At 51.2% G+C, this 15,517-nt stretch overlaps 6 protein-coding genes across 6 annotated transcripts; 3 read left to right on the forward strand and 3 right to left on the reverse strand.

Annotated features, from left to right (window-relative positions):
- Positions 1 to 439: 439 nt before the first annotated feature.
- On the reverse strand, positions 440 to 2,389 carry TGAM01_v205794 (hypothetical protein; the record flags this gene model as incomplete). The annotated part of the gene is made up of 1 exon (XM_018800920.1): positions 440 to 2,389. One exon carries the CDS (start codon positions 2,387 to 2,389, stop codon positions 440 to 442), a length of 1,950 nt encoding a protein of 649 aa, XP_018665752.1.
- Positions 2,390 to 4,347: 1,958 nt separating this feature from the next.
- On the forward strand, positions 4,348 to 5,929 carry TGAM01_v205795 (hypothetical protein; the record flags this gene model as incomplete). The annotated part of the gene is made up of 4 exons (XM_018800919.1): positions 4,348 to 4,575; positions 5,009 to 5,164; positions 5,359 to 5,523; positions 5,654 to 5,929. The coding sequence occupies 4 exons, from the start codon at positions 4,348 to 4,350 to the stop codon at positions 5,927 to 5,929; spliced, it is 825 nt and encodes a 274-aa protein (XP_018665751.1).
- A 3,694-nt stretch (positions 5,930 to 9,623) lies between these two features.
- TGAM01_v205796 (enolase-phosphatase E1) lies at positions 9,624 to 10,909 on the forward strand (the record flags this gene model as incomplete). Its single annotated transcript, XM_024549719.1, has 3 exons — positions 9,624 to 9,675; positions 9,842 to 9,903; positions 10,139 to 10,909. The coding sequence occupies 3 exons, from the start codon at positions 9,624 to 9,626 to the stop codon at positions 10,907 to 10,909; spliced, it is 885 nt and encodes a 294-aa protein (XP_024405577.1).
- Positions 10,910 to 11,605: 696 nt separating this feature from the next.
- TGAM01_v205797 (hypothetical protein) lies at positions 11,606 to 12,469 on the reverse strand (the record flags this gene model as incomplete). Its single annotated transcript, XM_018800917.1, has 1 exon — positions 11,606 to 12,469. One exon carries the CDS (start codon positions 12,467 to 12,469, stop codon positions 11,606 to 11,608), a length of 864 nt encoding a protein of 287 aa, XP_018665749.1.
- Positions 12,470 to 13,070: 601 nt separating this feature from the next.
- On the forward strand, positions 13,071 to 13,851 carry TGAM01_v205798 (ribosomal protein L23; the record flags this gene model as incomplete). Its single annotated transcript, XM_018800916.1, has 4 exons — positions 13,071 to 13,092; positions 13,305 to 13,360; positions 13,420 to 13,712; positions 13,764 to 13,851. The coding sequence occupies 4 exons, from the start codon at positions 13,071 to 13,073 to the stop codon at positions 13,849 to 13,851; spliced, it is 459 nt and encodes a 152-aa protein (XP_018665748.1).
- A 601-nt stretch (positions 13,852 to 14,452) lies between these two features.
- On the reverse strand, positions 14,453 to 14,870 carry TGAM01_v205799 (Tim10/DDP family zinc finger; the record flags this gene model as incomplete). Its single annotated transcript, XM_018800915.1, has 2 exons — positions 14,453 to 14,616; positions 14,753 to 14,870. The coding sequence occupies 2 exons, from the start codon at positions 14,868 to 14,870 to the stop codon at positions 14,453 to 14,455; spliced, it is 282 nt and encodes a 93-aa protein (XP_018665747.1).
- Positions 14,871 to 15,517: the final 647 nt, after the last annotated feature.

A 15,517-nucleotide genomic window follows, 5' to 3' on the forward strand; every position in this document is an offset into this window, starting at 1 on the left:
CACATATAATTGAGTGGGTAACCTCTGGTATATTATAATGTTAAATAACTAATACGCAGAAAGCGAGTCAAAGCCAATCCTTATCGTCCATCCCTCCCGGCACAAAAAGCCCAGTGCTCTCTCCCAAAGCTGCTCTATAAACCAAAAAAGTAACAGTAAAAACCATCACAAGATCCAAAAACTCTTTCAAAATAATTCCCGTCTACAATGCAGAACCCTCAACACTGAAAAGGGGGGCTCGATGCAGAGACAGCGAATCAACAAAAAGATATTCAGGCTCTCGTGGTTTTTTTGGCCCAAAGAGTGCTTCCAAAAAGAGAGCAAACAAACTTCTTTTCCGTCTTTCTAGCCAGTAAAGACAAAACATGAAAAAGGATATGGCTATAACCACGATTGGCGGTTGAGTATCCCCAAACAAAAAGCCTCCCTTTTTGTTTTCTTACCAACCACCAACCCACTCAACGTCTCCGAGATCGGTGCGCCTATCCTTGCGCCAGTTCCAATCTTTCGCCTTGCTCCACGAATTCTCCTTGAGACGATCCTTGCTCCACCCCTTGCCATGATGGCTGCCATTGTTGTTGTTGTGTTGATTGTGTAAAATATTGTTATTGTGAGAAGTAGAAAAATGATGATCCCAAACGCCCGCTTCATAATATTTGTTGTTATTGTATCCGTTGTTACTGTATCCAAACCCAAATTGACGACGCTGCTTCCAACCGGGAGACTTTTCGGGCTCCGCCTGAATGTTTTGGCCTCTGCGACGCTCACCAAGCGCAGCCCACTTGTCAGGGTTGCCACGCTTCGACGGGGGCGAATAGCGCGGCGTGATAGTAAAGGCGTGCTTGGTGGGAGGAGAGGCCTCGTGAAAAAAGAAACCATCCGCAACCAAATCATCGTCCACATCCCCTTTGATGACGTGAGCCACAGGGATGGGCTCAGTCTTTTGCACAGAGCGCTCGTTGGTGCTCTCGTGGCTCCAGGTGCGCGAGTTGAGTTCCTTGAGAGCGCTAACCCTCTGCTGCTCCTGCTCTTGCTCCTCTTCCTCTTCCTCTTCATCCTCGTCCCACATGTCACTCCAGCTCTTGGAAACCGTGTCCTTCTGGCGGCCGCCAAAGACGGAGGCCATGGAGGGAAACGGCTTGCCCATGGCAATGGGCAGAGATCCAGCAGCGGGAGAAACCTTGGCGAGAGGCCTGGGCATGGGCGGGCGAGAGATGTTGAAGGCCCGCAGGCGAGCTTCAATGATGCGCGAATCCAGCATGGAAGAAGACGGGGTCTGGACTCCAGTAGAGTACCAGTCGGTCGTCTCTCCAGACTTGGAGAAGAGATCCTCGCTGTAGCTCTCATCATCGGGAATGACACTAAGTTGGCGACGATGGGCAGCAGGAGTCTCGTTGAGCGCCTTGGTCCAAGGGAATGCGCCTCCATCGATCTGTGGGGTTTGGATGGACGGGGTGCGGAGAGGCTCACGATGAGCAGATGCCACGGTAGGGTTCTCGGCACCGCAAAAGTCATCAAGAGTCTCATCCTCCGTCGTAAAGCTCACAGCGCGAAGGAGGGCATCGCGGGCGCCTTCGAGAGAACGCTTCTTGGGGTCCAAGTTCATGCACTGCACAATGACCTCATACGTGTCCTGCGACATGCTGGGGAAGACATCAAAGAGACTCTGCTTGTCACGAGAGAAGTCGAGGAACAGAGGATCAGACTCTGTGGGGGTGGTGAAGGGGTTGCGAGAGAACAGAATGTTGAGGAGACAAATGCCAATGGCCCAGACATCAGCCTCGGCAGGTGAGTATCCAGCACCGGCAGAGTCGAATTGCTCAGGAGCCATGTATCTGTCACTGCCGACGGTAGTCTCGAAAGACCACTTGTCGGTAGTGGCAAGGCCAAAGTCGCCGAGTTTCATCGCGCCATCTTGAGTGAGGAAGATGTTTTCTGGCTTGATATCGCGATGATAGACACCCTTGGAGTGGATGTAGGCAACCGCGTCAACCAGCTCAAGCATGAACTGGCGAACGTGCTCGGTCTCCAAAGGTCCGTGGCCGTTGCGAATGGCCTCGTAAAGGTCACCCTGGCCGCAAAACTCCATGACCAAGTAGACGTGAGCCTCGGTCTCAAAGGTATCAAGCAAGTTGACGATGTTGGGGTGCGACCCGAGGCCGTTATGCAGAGCAAATTCCTCAGATCGTTCGTCGACTGCAAACTCGGGATTGACCTCACAAGGCGCTGACCTCTTGGTGAGACACTTGATGGCGACGACCTGGTTGGAAACGAGGTCCTGAGCCATAAAGACCATGCCGAATGAGCCGTGGTTGAGTGGTGAAATGGTCTGGTAGCGACCTCCATCAAGGAGGAGGCCACCAGTGAACTTGTTCCTCATGCATTCCATGCTTGCGAAAGTGGAGTGTGTGTAAAAGTATAAAAAAGTATAAAAAAAAGGTAGAGCTGATGAAGTTGAAAAGCCAGAAAAAGCTAGAACAGAAAATGAAGAGATGAAAACCAGATGAGGATAAAAATAAGAAAAGATAATTTATACAGGCGGAGTTTGGTGTTCAAAATATGTAAAAGTGATATATGCCTTTCGTCTCTAGCCGTTGATCAATCGCGCACCCTGATGGTATGAACCGTTCGACGTTTCTATACGTAAGGTTGCGTTGAAGCAAAAACGGGAAGAGAGATAAAAGACGCGAACAAAAACTGCGCAAAACCGGCAGTTGAAGAATCGAAGAACAGATGACCGGAATGTACAAGCCGTGAGGGACAAAGGAAAAATAAAGACGACAGGTTGCAGCCACGTAAAGTTGTTTGTTGGTTGATAGTGTTGCTTGGCGGATAGTATGAGTTTATAAGATGATCATTTGTTGAGAGATTTCAGAAAAAGTAGAAACAAAGGAGACGCGGATTAACGAAACCGTGGCCAAGATGCCGAAAGGCGGCTTGCGTATAGAGAGAAAGGTGGAAGAAATTGTTTTGTTCGTTATAATGACATCGAGGTCGCGTTAGAGGCTGAAATGTATAATGAATGACTGGTGTAGATTATTGTTTTTTTGTATTGGTGTAGAGTGGTGGTGAGGCTTGAGGAAGACGGCGAGGGTCGGATCCGTCAAGAGGTCAACAAGATAGGCGAGTTGAGTATTGAAGATGAGGTTGAGGTGTTGAGTAGAGAAAGAGAAGTATCAGGGAGAGTGAAGCAACGTGGCGGACCAACCAAGGTGGCGGCCGTGAGCGGAGCGTAGCTCTCGCTGGAAAGGGGGTGACTCAATCAAGGCGAAAAGATGGAGATGTCCAGTCGCGAGCGAGGTTGAGCCGAATAACTTTGGGGTGAAAGGAAAAGCCGCTGTAGAAGAAGAGACTTGTGACTATCGCCCGGTGACTCGATCGAGTTGCTGATGGATAGCTTATCGAGGCGGCCGAGACCGGGACAGTGTGACGAAGACGGCGGAGTGCACTAAGCCGAGGCTCTATAGATGGGACGAGGTTGCGGCGAAGCAGTGACAACTAAAGTAACACGCTGGCGGAGATGTCTATGGCAGACCGAAGACGAAGCTGTCGAACAGGCTGAGGCGCACCGCTGCAGGGGATCTGGCAAGGCAAAGGAGGACCCTTCTTTCTCTCGTCGACTGTTGGGAATCGGTTGCGTCGGCGCCGATGAGGTTCGGATGGCGGCAGGCTTGCGAGGGCTTATCGTCGAGGTGGCGAATCTGGCGCTGGGGATTCACTGGGCAATTGCGAGAACTGAACGCGACAGGAGTCGAGGGTCGAGAATCGATTCAAGATGACGAGACGCAAGCTTCGAGGAGAAAGAAGGCCTTTGGCTGAGGGGGGGGTTGAGGATGGGGGAGCGGGAAGGAGGAGGGAGACGATGAAGTAGAAGTAGGAAGTCGGTGGATGCAGGAGGATGAAGGCGAGCAGACGCCAGAGGCCGGATGAAAAGGGAATCCGGGATGAGTAAATGGCCGTGGAAGAGAGTGGAAGTGCACAGGGGGGTGGGGCGCCGTGAAGGCACGAGAACCTGCCAGCGGCGGCACTGGGGGTGGTGGGGCGCCACCACTGCGTCCACTAGCCAGCGTCCCATCCAGCGACTAGCACAGGGCACTACAGGCCAGCAACACCACCGTGGCCCGCTAGCGGCTGTGCTATGCCTGGTAGTCGCACGCTACGAGCTGTAGGTACAGACACGGCGAGCAAAGGTACTGGATACCCGCGGAGAGGGCAGCACGGCGCCGAGTTGAGCGCAGCAGGTGGTTACGAACACGCAGTAGCTGGTACCGACATCCAGCGCTAGATCCCCCAGATCAGACACTCACACCTCGCAGTGCTGCAGTGCCAGAACAGTCCAGCTTCAACATGCCAGTGCCTCTGCCCAAGCGCACGCACGTTGCCACGACGCCGTTGGGCTTGGGCTTTTGTACACGGTGTTTGGGGCCCCTGCGCAGCGCATGCACTGTCGTCCAAGTACAGACACCTCGCCCTCCACGCCCGCCCTCGCACACCGTGGCGCATACCGAGCACGGCCTTGGGCACCGTGCACGCCAGCCTGCCCCAACAAAAGAAACTGAACGACAAGCGGCCACGGTTCGTTCGCAGCAGAACTACTAGTAGAGAGAGCATAAAGAGTCACGCGTGGCCGCCCGTTTTGCGGAGCACAGTGCAGGCAGTGCAGGCAGCGCTTTAGGCATCCCGCAGGTTCCCGCACACCCTGCAGACGCTTCTGGCACAAGCGCGGCGCTGGCTGGCTCGCCGAGGGGAGTACCGGGTACGGGCTGCACGGGGTGTTGCGCTGGGCATGAATAGGGGCCCAAGCAGGTCATGCGGGTACCTGTACACCTGGCAGAGAGTCTACCTGGCAACGGCCGGAGTACGCCGTACTGTAGCGGTTGAGGACGGACGAAGGATTGTGTAAGTGTTGATGTGTCAGGCCACGCAGGAGAGACACTGGCGACAGGTAGCAGCACATTGTTGGTGCATGTAGAAGAAGCCTGCATGTGCTGTATGTTTTGTACCTTAGGCAATGCATGTAATCTACATGTGTCTCTGCGGTATTCGTGGCGACGACTCTCCGGAGTACCTCGAGTGGCACCACGCAGCCCGCCTATTCTTTGTCACTCTTGCTCTGACTCCCTCTTCCTCGTGCCAGCTGATGCAATGCGAGCCGATGTATGGGGTAAGATGGATACAATTGTAAATGGCGCTCGCGTGCTAGTAGTATACTATAGTACAATATTGAACAATAAGCAGCTATTTGCACTTACTCGTGCATCGTTGCTTCGTCAATAATGTTGCGAACTCGGATAGGGATGACGAGAATCGCTCAAAAGCCAATTCAATTCAACAAAAGTCGCAACTGTTAGCATTTAGCCGGAATGGCGACCTGCGACGCTAACAGCGCTGACAAGCCAGGTCCGCCAATTACTGCGCGGAATCTCTCTAGCAGCGCTCAACTCTCCCGCAAAAGCAGTCACGCCAGGTGGCGTCCCCACACGACGACGACATGACGAGGGTCTGCGTGACAGCACCGTGCCGGTCCGTTGAAGAAGTCACTGTGCAGTCCAGGTCGCACAGCACAGTTCTTAGCGCACTTGGTCTCGTTTTAGCGTCCGGGAGCGCTCAATGCTTGGCTTTTGGCTGTTCCAGATCCAGACCCAGGCCCCAGACTGTTACTCACAGCGTCCGCAATCCGGAGGCACTGACTGAGCCCAGATGGCCTGAACGATTGGGTGGCAGCAGCAGCAGAGCAGCAGTTCGCTTCGGCGGAAGACGCACGGCCACGGCATGGTGCGTGCGCTGGTGCCGGTACGTGGTGGATGCTGCGTGGACAGCACGTTTTGCGAGTATCGCTGCATGTGCTCTGTTTGCTGTCCACGCTGCTGCACACGTTGCTGCGATCGCCATCCGTCCACGTCGCAACAAAGGAAAAAGGCCGACATGATGAAATTCAAAATGATAATCTTTTGAAAGAAGATGAAATTAAATAATGATAATAAAAACAATAATCATAATCTTGACAGCGGTTGCTGCGTGGCACCAATCGTGCGATGCGCTGCTCCTCTGTTTCTGCCTTAGCCCCCGCGCTGCGTCGAAACACAGAATCAGGGTCCGGAGCACACGACCAGCAGAAACGAATCAGATTCCCCAATGGCCAATCAGTAAAATCTTGTCTGCGTACCGATACACACACCATCGACACCGTATAGGCCTACTGGTCGCTGCATTGATGCCTCTACTGTGCACCACTTTTGGGAGAGAGGCAGAGCATAGCATAGCCCCCGTCCCAATTTATCTCGACTCTCACTATTTTCCACTGAACATCTCGCTCTTTATACGGAGTACTTGGGTCGCCATACACAACTGCGCGCCCGTGCTCGTACCGCGCAAGGGTCAGGCCGGGCTCATTAGACTTTCTGCTAGGGGAATTGCGTCGTTTTGATTGACGAGCCGGAAAATGACGAGATTTGCAAGAGGGTCCCCGTTGCTTCGTTTCTCACCCTCAGTGCCAAATCCGCGTATCCAGAACTTTGTACCTTGCTGCGGTACCGACTACAAGTACACCGTGGGCGATCCCATCTCGGCTGGGACATGATAAGCGGCAGACAAGCAGATACGATGCGCTCTACGCTCTTCACAGCAGGTCGCTACAGCTACAGCTACAACTTCATCCATACCTAGGTAGCGTCCACAGGTACCTACCGCATTCTGCATGGATTGTCCAGAGACCCTGGACCTTCTCACGGCTGTTTCATGTGTACACGTACATTTGCAGGTATGGCCCAATGCCGATCCTGATTGGACGCTGAGACACGCACGTTGGGGGGGGGCAGCTTCACGATTCTCTCGTTCTCGGCATAAGGTGTAGAGGTACCTATAAAGGTACAAACTGTGCATTGGTGTAAATGTGAGATGCTGCACTGACTGCATGTACATTCCGTAGTCTACAATGCACGATACGGTAACACCAGGTGGACAGTGGATGGGATGGTGAAGATACGGGTGAGGCGTGCATGTACTCCGTGTAAGTTGCTGCTGTCTCACTCGCACAGACGCCCCCGTCCAACCACTGCGCCGGATCTGGTGCACTGTCGGACCTCAGAAGCACTGAAACACTGCAATTGAGTTCATGTAGGTACTTTTACAACGTGCCTATCCCATACTGGGTGTGTCCATACTGTGCTTCTCGTCTCCCCCCTTTGCTTGAGCCCGAAAGCGTTTCATCCGGGTGCCATGCCCAGGAGACGATCGAGCCACTTTTCCCCGGCGATGGTGGTCTGGATCCTCAACCGAGATAAGGGAGACGACAGCTGTTTTTGTTTGTCGACGGTTTCGAAAGGGCAGAAGGAGTTAAAGTTTTAGACATTGTACGCAATTGGATTGAACCCTGCATGCCGTAGTCTACACTGTGGCAAAAAGATAGGACGAAGAGAAAGAGAAAAGGTACCGAGACAGAAAAGGAAGAAAATCAAGGGACCGGCTGGAATGCAGCGTTGCGATGACGTTTCTTTAGCAAGAGACAACAGACAAGAGAGACCCCCAACAATAGGCTGCCAACCCAAGTTGACACTTGTGTACAGTATCGTGCCATTGCATGCAATCCCGCGGCGGCGCTTTATTTTCTTCTAGGGGCGTTTACGGCTAAAAGTAAATAAGACTGCCTGCTCAATTGGTTGCCTCGGGTTGCATGAAGGAATGCAACCATCAGCACTGCTAAAGGTGCTGCTGCTGCCCCCTTTTCTTGTTTGGCAGATTGACTGATGGACTGATTGATTCGCGGCGGTTGCTACAATATGAGATACATCACTTAGAGACCACTTAAATCTTGTTATTCCACCAACATCAAATCAGACCCAATTTCTGATAATAGAAACGTGCATTTCGGAGTACGGACTCGGGGTCTTTTCCTATGGAGCTGCACTCTCATGCGCCGGAAACATGGCCGTCCAGGTACACCGAAAGAGCCACAGTACCAAGTATACCAGATGTACTTGTCAAGGTACCGAGTGCATGGATGAGCTCATTTAATGCCAACCCATTACGTTACCCACCGCAATTATACGAAACAAGGCACAAATGAAACAAAAATAACAACCAGCAACGTGTCCTGAACGAAAGAAATCCAATGTGTCAAATGATGGCCCAAACAGAGAGAGAGAAAGACCCTTTTCACATCACAAGATGTGTCAATGCCGCAATCGCCCCGGCGGTGGCGATCAGATACCACTACAAGCAAGTCGTATCTAACACACGCACTGCACTAAAGTGATAAAACCACCCTTTCTTTCGTCTCCATCAAACCGTCCATCACTCAGATTGATGCGGGAAATGATGGTCATAAAGCTACTCGAAATAGAACACCAGACCCTTTGTGGATTGCGTCTTGTTTGATAGACGGTTATCTATCAGTCTATCTGCAGTAAAAACACGCAACCAGATAGACAAAATGCGGGTTGATGGGTCCCGCTAAGAATGAAGCTCTATCTATACCATCCATCCAAACGAAACATGAAATAGATACAAGGCGCTTCTGCTGTGCTCCCCCTTTGGATAGACGCCCATCTGCAGTGTCCCCATCGCCATCGCCCTCTTCCCTTGAAATTCTCCGTTCGCCAAAAGCGAATACGCAAGAGCTCAAAAAAGGTGGTGTGATCATCGGGATGCTCTCCCACTCGTCAAAAAACCTCAAGTCACTGCCCTCAAAAACTCCATACCGTGCCCAGCACTCCGTAATAGCCCCGTATATTCCGATCCATACCCAGGAGCATCTACATCATAGGCATTTACATAACTAAACAAAAATACCCAGACATAACTACGTAATGCCTCTTCATCATCGGCTTCTCCCTCATTCCCCACGCTTCTTTCTTCCTTCTTTGTTCAGCCAGGCCTGAGAGCAAAACTTCCGAGCGCAAGCATCAGCCTGAAGAGAATTTTCCCTCTCTCATTCTTCCAAACCCCTGACCGCCTTCCAAAGAGGCCACTAGCCCCGTATCAAAAACTATCAACAAGGGCGTCGCCCGCCCTGCACGCTGACGCACAGCAATGCGCCTCTAATGCAGCTTTGATGCGGGCTACCCCGAATAATAATCGCTGGCCCTTTTTATTCTGCGAAGCGCGGTGGATGCCAGTGGATGCTATGCGAAGCCATATATTGTACTGTAGCAGAAGCGGCACGCTGCTTGATGGAGCAAATCCAGGCACTAGCGTCCAGCTCTAGGGTAGCAGTAAAGAAGTGCAAAAACGCTGTAATCTAACCACGTAGACCCTATTGCGTAGGAAGATCAGAGAGGGGAAGAAAGGGCTCCATTTCTCAAAATTTTCCCTTCTGCTGGGACCTTGTCCTTGTCCTTTTCAGCTCTACAGCTTATCCCCAGCAGGCTCTATTGCAACTACACTGGACCCAGCCTTACCGCCCTCGCTTATTGTTTTTCACTTCTTTTTATGTAAAATAGAACATTCCACAGCCTCCTCTCCCCTCACCGCCTGCGACTCTGAGAGAAGCAAAGCGCCCTACCTAGTTTTCATTTTCCCTTACATACTAACGATATTCATATACGACCACTAGGTAGTACTAGCAGTATAGCTAGCTTTAGACAACAAAGAGGAGAAACAACCGAGACAGACGCGAAACAAAAATGGCTGAACAGCCCGACTTTGGTCGATTCGACGTTCTTCTGCTCGACATTGGTACGGCGCCCCCTCCCCCACTTACCCCGGGCTGATCACCGTGGACGCGGCCGAAAAAGGTGCGCGTATTCGAATCACGAGTGGTCACTTGCCTGCCATCCCTCTCAACTCTTCGTTGCTCGTCTCCCAGCTGATGCTTATCGCGCAACCTCTACGCGCCATGCAGAGGGCACCGTCTGTCCCATCTCCTTTGTCAAGGATGTCTTGGTGAGCCCAGCCCGTCTATTTGTCTGCTTGCTTGCTTGCTTGCTTGCTTCTTCCCTCTTCCCTCTCATTCGCTCGCTCGCTCGCCGCGGCTGGCTTCGTTCGGACTCGCTTGTCGCTTTAATCGCCGTCCGACTATCCCTGCCCATCAGCCAATCGAGCTGCGATGTGCAAGACTAGACACCCTTGCTTTACCCCAACACGACTCCGTAGCTTGCTTGCTCTACCACGTTATGCGCGCATATCCTGTACCAATTAGATAGTGCTGCCCGCTTCTTCAACTCCTCTCCTTCTTCGTCTCCCTCTCTTCGTCCCGTCCAACGCAGCAGAAAAAAAGTGGCTGACTTTTGATGGGCCCTTTGCGCAGTTCCCCTACGCACTCAATGTCCTGCCCGACTTCTTAGCGGAGCAGTGGGACGAGCCGAGCTTTGCTGGCTACCGCAATGCGTTCCCCGACGACTATCGCAATGACCGCAGCGCCTTCGAGGCTCACGTCCGGGACCTGGTCGCCCGAGACGTCAAGGCGCCGTACCTAAAGGCCCTCCAAGGCCATCTCTGGACAAAGGGCTATGAATCGGGAGTCCTCAAGGCTCCACTCTTCCCTGACGTGCCACCCTTCATCACCAACGCCCATGCGGCCGGCAAGAAAATCATGATATACTCGTCCGGATCGGTGCCGGCCCAGAAGCTGCTCTTCGCTCACACGACTGCCCAGCCCCCCGACATGAGCGTCGTGATTTCTGACTGGTTCGACACCGTCAATGCGGGGCCCAAGACCGACGTGGCTAGCTACACCACTATCCTGTCTCATCATCCGGACATCAGCCCCGCACGTTGGATCTTCCTGAGCGACAACCTCAGCGAGGTCGACGCCGCTCGTCAGTCAGGCATGCATAGCATCCCAGCCGTCAGACCGGGCAACGCACCTCTGCCTTCCCATCATCCGCTGTCCGAGTTTGCAGTCTCCGAGTTCACCCCGGCCTCCATTGCACAGGCTGCAGCTGCCATTGCTGCGAAAACCTCGGCTTGAAGATCCGTTGCTCAAGTCTTCGATTAGGGGGTGCCGTCCAAAACCCCCGCGAATCAGTCGATGGCGGGGAGAGTCCGGTAGTCAGCTGTTCAACATGACATATTTTAGATTGACAGCAGCTTTTCCAGCTGTGTTGATGTGTCGATAATTTCCGTTCCCGAGCAACTAAAACAAGAGCTATTTGGCTGGATCGCTGTGAAATCGATCATGCGTTTGCATGCGGGGAGACTAGTTGACCGCCATCTCGACGCGAGGTGCTGCACCAAATGTACAAAGTAGTCTATAGACATGCTACTCGAGGTGTGTGGAGGGGTCGGTAGGGAGGATTCCTAGGCGGTCAGCGAGTGGCTGTCTCCAAATCTCCAAGAGCAACCAAAAGAAGTACTCTGTCAAGAAAATGACATGACACTCCACATCCAAACTTTGTTGGGCCCTAGTGCATGAAGCTTGTCCTTTCGTCGCTGCATTCTGGTGCAAAGTAGAGGGAGTGTTGCGTAATCGAAAGTTGACTCTCCCTCCAATCGAGATCCATCACGCCTGTTGCTCTTTGAGTGTCAAAGGTTGTCTCTCGCCAATCGAGATCAATCACGTCTGTTGCCCTTTGAGTGTTGTGACGAAGCTTTCTCGCCAATCGATATTAATCAAAACTGTTGCTCTTTGAGTGTCATGACAAAGATTCCCCCTCGTCAATCGAGATCAATCCGTCTGTTGCTCTTTGAGTGTCATGACAAAGTTGTTCCTCGTCTTCCCAGGGTTGACCTCGTGCTTTGAAAAGGTTAGCCCGGCCTTTGCAGCTGCCCCTGTTCTCCTCCACAGGCTGTAAGCTAGCTTTTGTGTCTTCTTGCTTCTCACTCGCGTGTAATTGAGCAAAGTCATCAGCTCATCAAGCCGCTCGTCCGTAAAGTATCGTGAATTGTCGACGCAGCTTCGTGGCAAGACGACGAAGAGACAGGGAAAGAGGGGTTCGGTAGTAGTCGTACTGTCGACGTCCTTGAGAAACGAGAGCGTTCGTAGAAGCATGGCACCGCGGCCGTGAGCATCGGGCACAAAGTTGAGCACCAAGCTCAGCGAGATGATGTCGAACTTCTCTTCTTTATTCTCAGGCAATGGCCTCTCCATGAAATCTTGCTGAAGGATGCCTGGCTCCTGGCTGTTGAGGTCAATGTGCTGGACGTTGAAGATCTTGCTGGTCGAACACGCATTTCGAGTGCTGAGCGCTCCAACTTCGAGCATCTGAAGAGGCTGAGTCTGCTTCTTTAGCTCGTCCAGCGGGAGCCATTCCATGAGAACCTTTGATGTGTCTCCCCCTCTGTCGATACTCTGGCCCTGCAGACTGGCCTTTTGATAGTGATCTAATCCTCCTAGGCTCTCGATTTCGGCGGCCACCTTTGCTTCTGTTTCCTTGTCGCCGCTTCTGATGGCCCTTGCTCGCGTCTTTTCCAGGTGGTGATGCTTGTTGATCAGTGTCCTGCTTGCCTTTCGAGTCATGGTCCGAGATGGCTTCGCAAGCGGCGGGCGCCCTTGGGTGAGGCTAGACAGCGTCTTCTTTTTGGGGGCCATCTTGTGTTGCGTCCGAGGTGATCCAAACGAAGTTGTTGCCAAGTGATAAAGAGTCCCGTTCGATATGAGACTGAAGGGCCCTAATGAGAAAAGAGCTTTGGCTCCTGACGCCGGTATCTGCTCTAAACTCCGTTGATGGCTGCCTATGCTGGTGATGAGAGACCGCTGTCAAGTGGCCGCCGCAGTCTCTTTGTCAGCGTTGATGCTGCATCGTGTAGTCGCCCTCAGAGCTGTCGTCGTTCGTATGAGGTGTCGTAGCTGAATCTCCCGACCTCGGCGCAGATAAAGGTCCGTCTGGCCAAATCATGGAATGGCCATATTGATCGCACATTTTACTTATAAATACCCTTCCCAAAGAGGCTAGCGCATTTTCAAAACCTCTCAATTACTGCTCGTGGAAAGAATCACATGACTGAAGCGCTGCATCGGCCAATCATAGCCCACGCTTGCTGGAGCCCTAAATTTTTCTGCAATTTCGCCCACACTGACAGAATTAACTTCTAAGCCGGAGACTTTTCTTTTTTCCTCTTCCCTCTTCATTCCGATAAGTCGACAAATCCTCAACAGCACCACCATTCTCAGTGCAAACTCGACCAATACAATGGCTCCCGCTAACAAGAAAGGTACGACTTGAAATACAAGAGACGAGTTTTGTTGTCGTCGTTTTCGAAGGAGCCGAAGCAAATCGATTACCGTCAATTTTTCTGCGAAGCGACTCTCGATACGATACGACACAAAACAACATGCTCTCTTGACATCTCCCGCGCAGCATCATGCAGCAGCAGATTTTGCGAGTTCTGAATAAGAGCGATTGCTGATGCGTATGATTATGTAGCTGCCGCCAAGGGCTCCAAGCAGGCCAACGCCGCTGCCAAGGCCGCCCTCAAGGGTGTAAGTACTTCAACTTGAACAATTGCAACCGCTTCAAGCTCAGATCTAACACACCGCAGACTCACTCCTCCAAGACCCGCAAGGTCCGCCAGACTACCTCTTTCCACCGCCCCAAGACTCTGGTCCTGTCCCGCGCTCCTCGCTACCCCCGCAAGGCCATCAACCACCTGCCCCGTCTCGATGAGCACAAGATCATCATCCACCCTCTCAACACCGAGAGCGCCATGAAGAAGATGGAGGAGAACAACACCCTCGTCTTCATTGTCGACGTCAAGGCCAACAAGGCCCAGATCAAGCTGGCCCTCAAGAAGCTCTACGACATTGACACCGTCAAGATCAACACCCTGATCCGGTATGTTTTCTCACAACACAAGAAATATTTATATGTACTAACTCTCTCTAGCCCTGACGGCTCCAAGAAGGCCTACGCCCGCCTGACCCCCGATGTCGATGCCCTCGACATTGCCGCCAACAAGCTCTCTCTGGTCTAAGCTGGATATTTTTAGTATCAAAATAAAAAAGGGATTTATTGGCTTCTATCATTTCTTTCTTTTCTCTTGGGCGCGGAAATTGGTCTTACGTCTCACATGCATGCACATATACCATGGGCATTGAGGAACACAACACTTTTTTTGGGAGGAGTTGAGCTTTTTTGTCATTTTACGGATCGGAACACAATCATGATACAAACTATGCAAAACCAAAAGACAAGAGCCGGTCCGTCCACGTACCGATTATGAAAGGGAATCAAGAAATAATTGAAGATGAGAGCTGAAGACAATCATTTGCTCTGATTGACGTGACATGACTATCCACTACCACGTAGATGAATGCTGTGCTGAAACCGTAATGCCTTTTGCGAATCAATTGTCTTTTTCTTTAGACTTCAATGCCTTTTCTATATGGCTTGAAGCCCGTTTGTATATTCATTTGTCGGTCTTTATCAGAGAGAAGAACAGTCCCGTGTCCCATCCATAGTCTATCATACCTGCCATATGCCTCGCCATATCATACACTGCACAACGCACAACGCACACCCACATTAACCCCTCAAATTCCAAAAGAGAAAAACAAAGAGAAAACAACGGGACCTTATGACCGCATATTGTTGAGGTGCTTCATCGTCAAAAAGTTGATATCCAAAAATCGGTCCACGCAATTGGCCAAGCACCCTTCCTCGCCCTTATCCAGCTTCGATCCCTTGATATTTCCAGTGACGCACTTTTTCCAGCAAATCTGCGTCAGGTTGTGTGTTTCTACAATACGAAAGAAAACAAAGATTAGCTTTATTCTTCCTCTCGTTGTATCTCCCTTCTTTTCTTCCCTACCACGTCTTGTAGAACAAGCAGGTATTGATATAGAGAGTTGAGGTAAAAATTTGGCAGCACATACGAGCCTGAATCTGCGATCGCTGCTGCTCATTCGCAAGAAACTGCCGCAACTCCGTCTTATCCTTGTCGTTGAGCTTCTCGAGGTCGAGGTTCTCGATTCCAGTCTGGGCGGCGTTCATCTTGGGCGAAAAGTATTCGAGTCTGCTTCGTATGCACTATATCAAGATTCTCAATTGCGTAGGTATACTGATGTAAGAAAGTCTTCGTAGTAAAGAGAGAGAGTCTTAGATATATTTTAGAGGTTGTTTTTGCTGCAAAGATGATGATATCGAGCGGTGGTTGATAATATTTTTCCATGGGCTTTTTCTGACCAATGGCAGTGCGTTATCAACGTTGATATTGGCGAATGAGAGGAGAGAACGTCGTCTCCACAATCAGATGGCCTTGGTCTTCAAGACGGATCTAGACGGAGAGAGAGACACCTGAGATTTTTTAAAGATTCTTGATTTTTTTTGGTTTTTATACAGATATGCTCATCTATTATGTACCACATCAAAATTGTCAGATGCAACAATCATGTCAACGCAGACTATTTAAAGTGATGATGCACATTGCTCAGATACCTATACATGTACAATGCAGACTATTGATTACTTGCCAGCAAGGCTATAAACATGACTCCACGCCTCAAGAATGCTTCCCGAGTCTATGATGCCAAATGTACCCAAATACACAAGAAACGTTCCAAAACTAGTACACAATAAAATCAATACAACGAAAAGACAAACCCTCTATATACTATAAACCCAAAAAAGCTCATCATCCT

This window comes from Trichoderma gamsii (assembly GCF_001481775.2).
Source record: "Trichoderma gamsii strain T6085 chromosome Unknown Scaffold_18.2, whole genome shotgun sequence".
Lineage (NCBI taxonomy): Eukaryota > Fungi > Ascomycota > Sordariomycetes > Hypocreales > Hypocreaceae > Trichoderma > Trichoderma gamsii.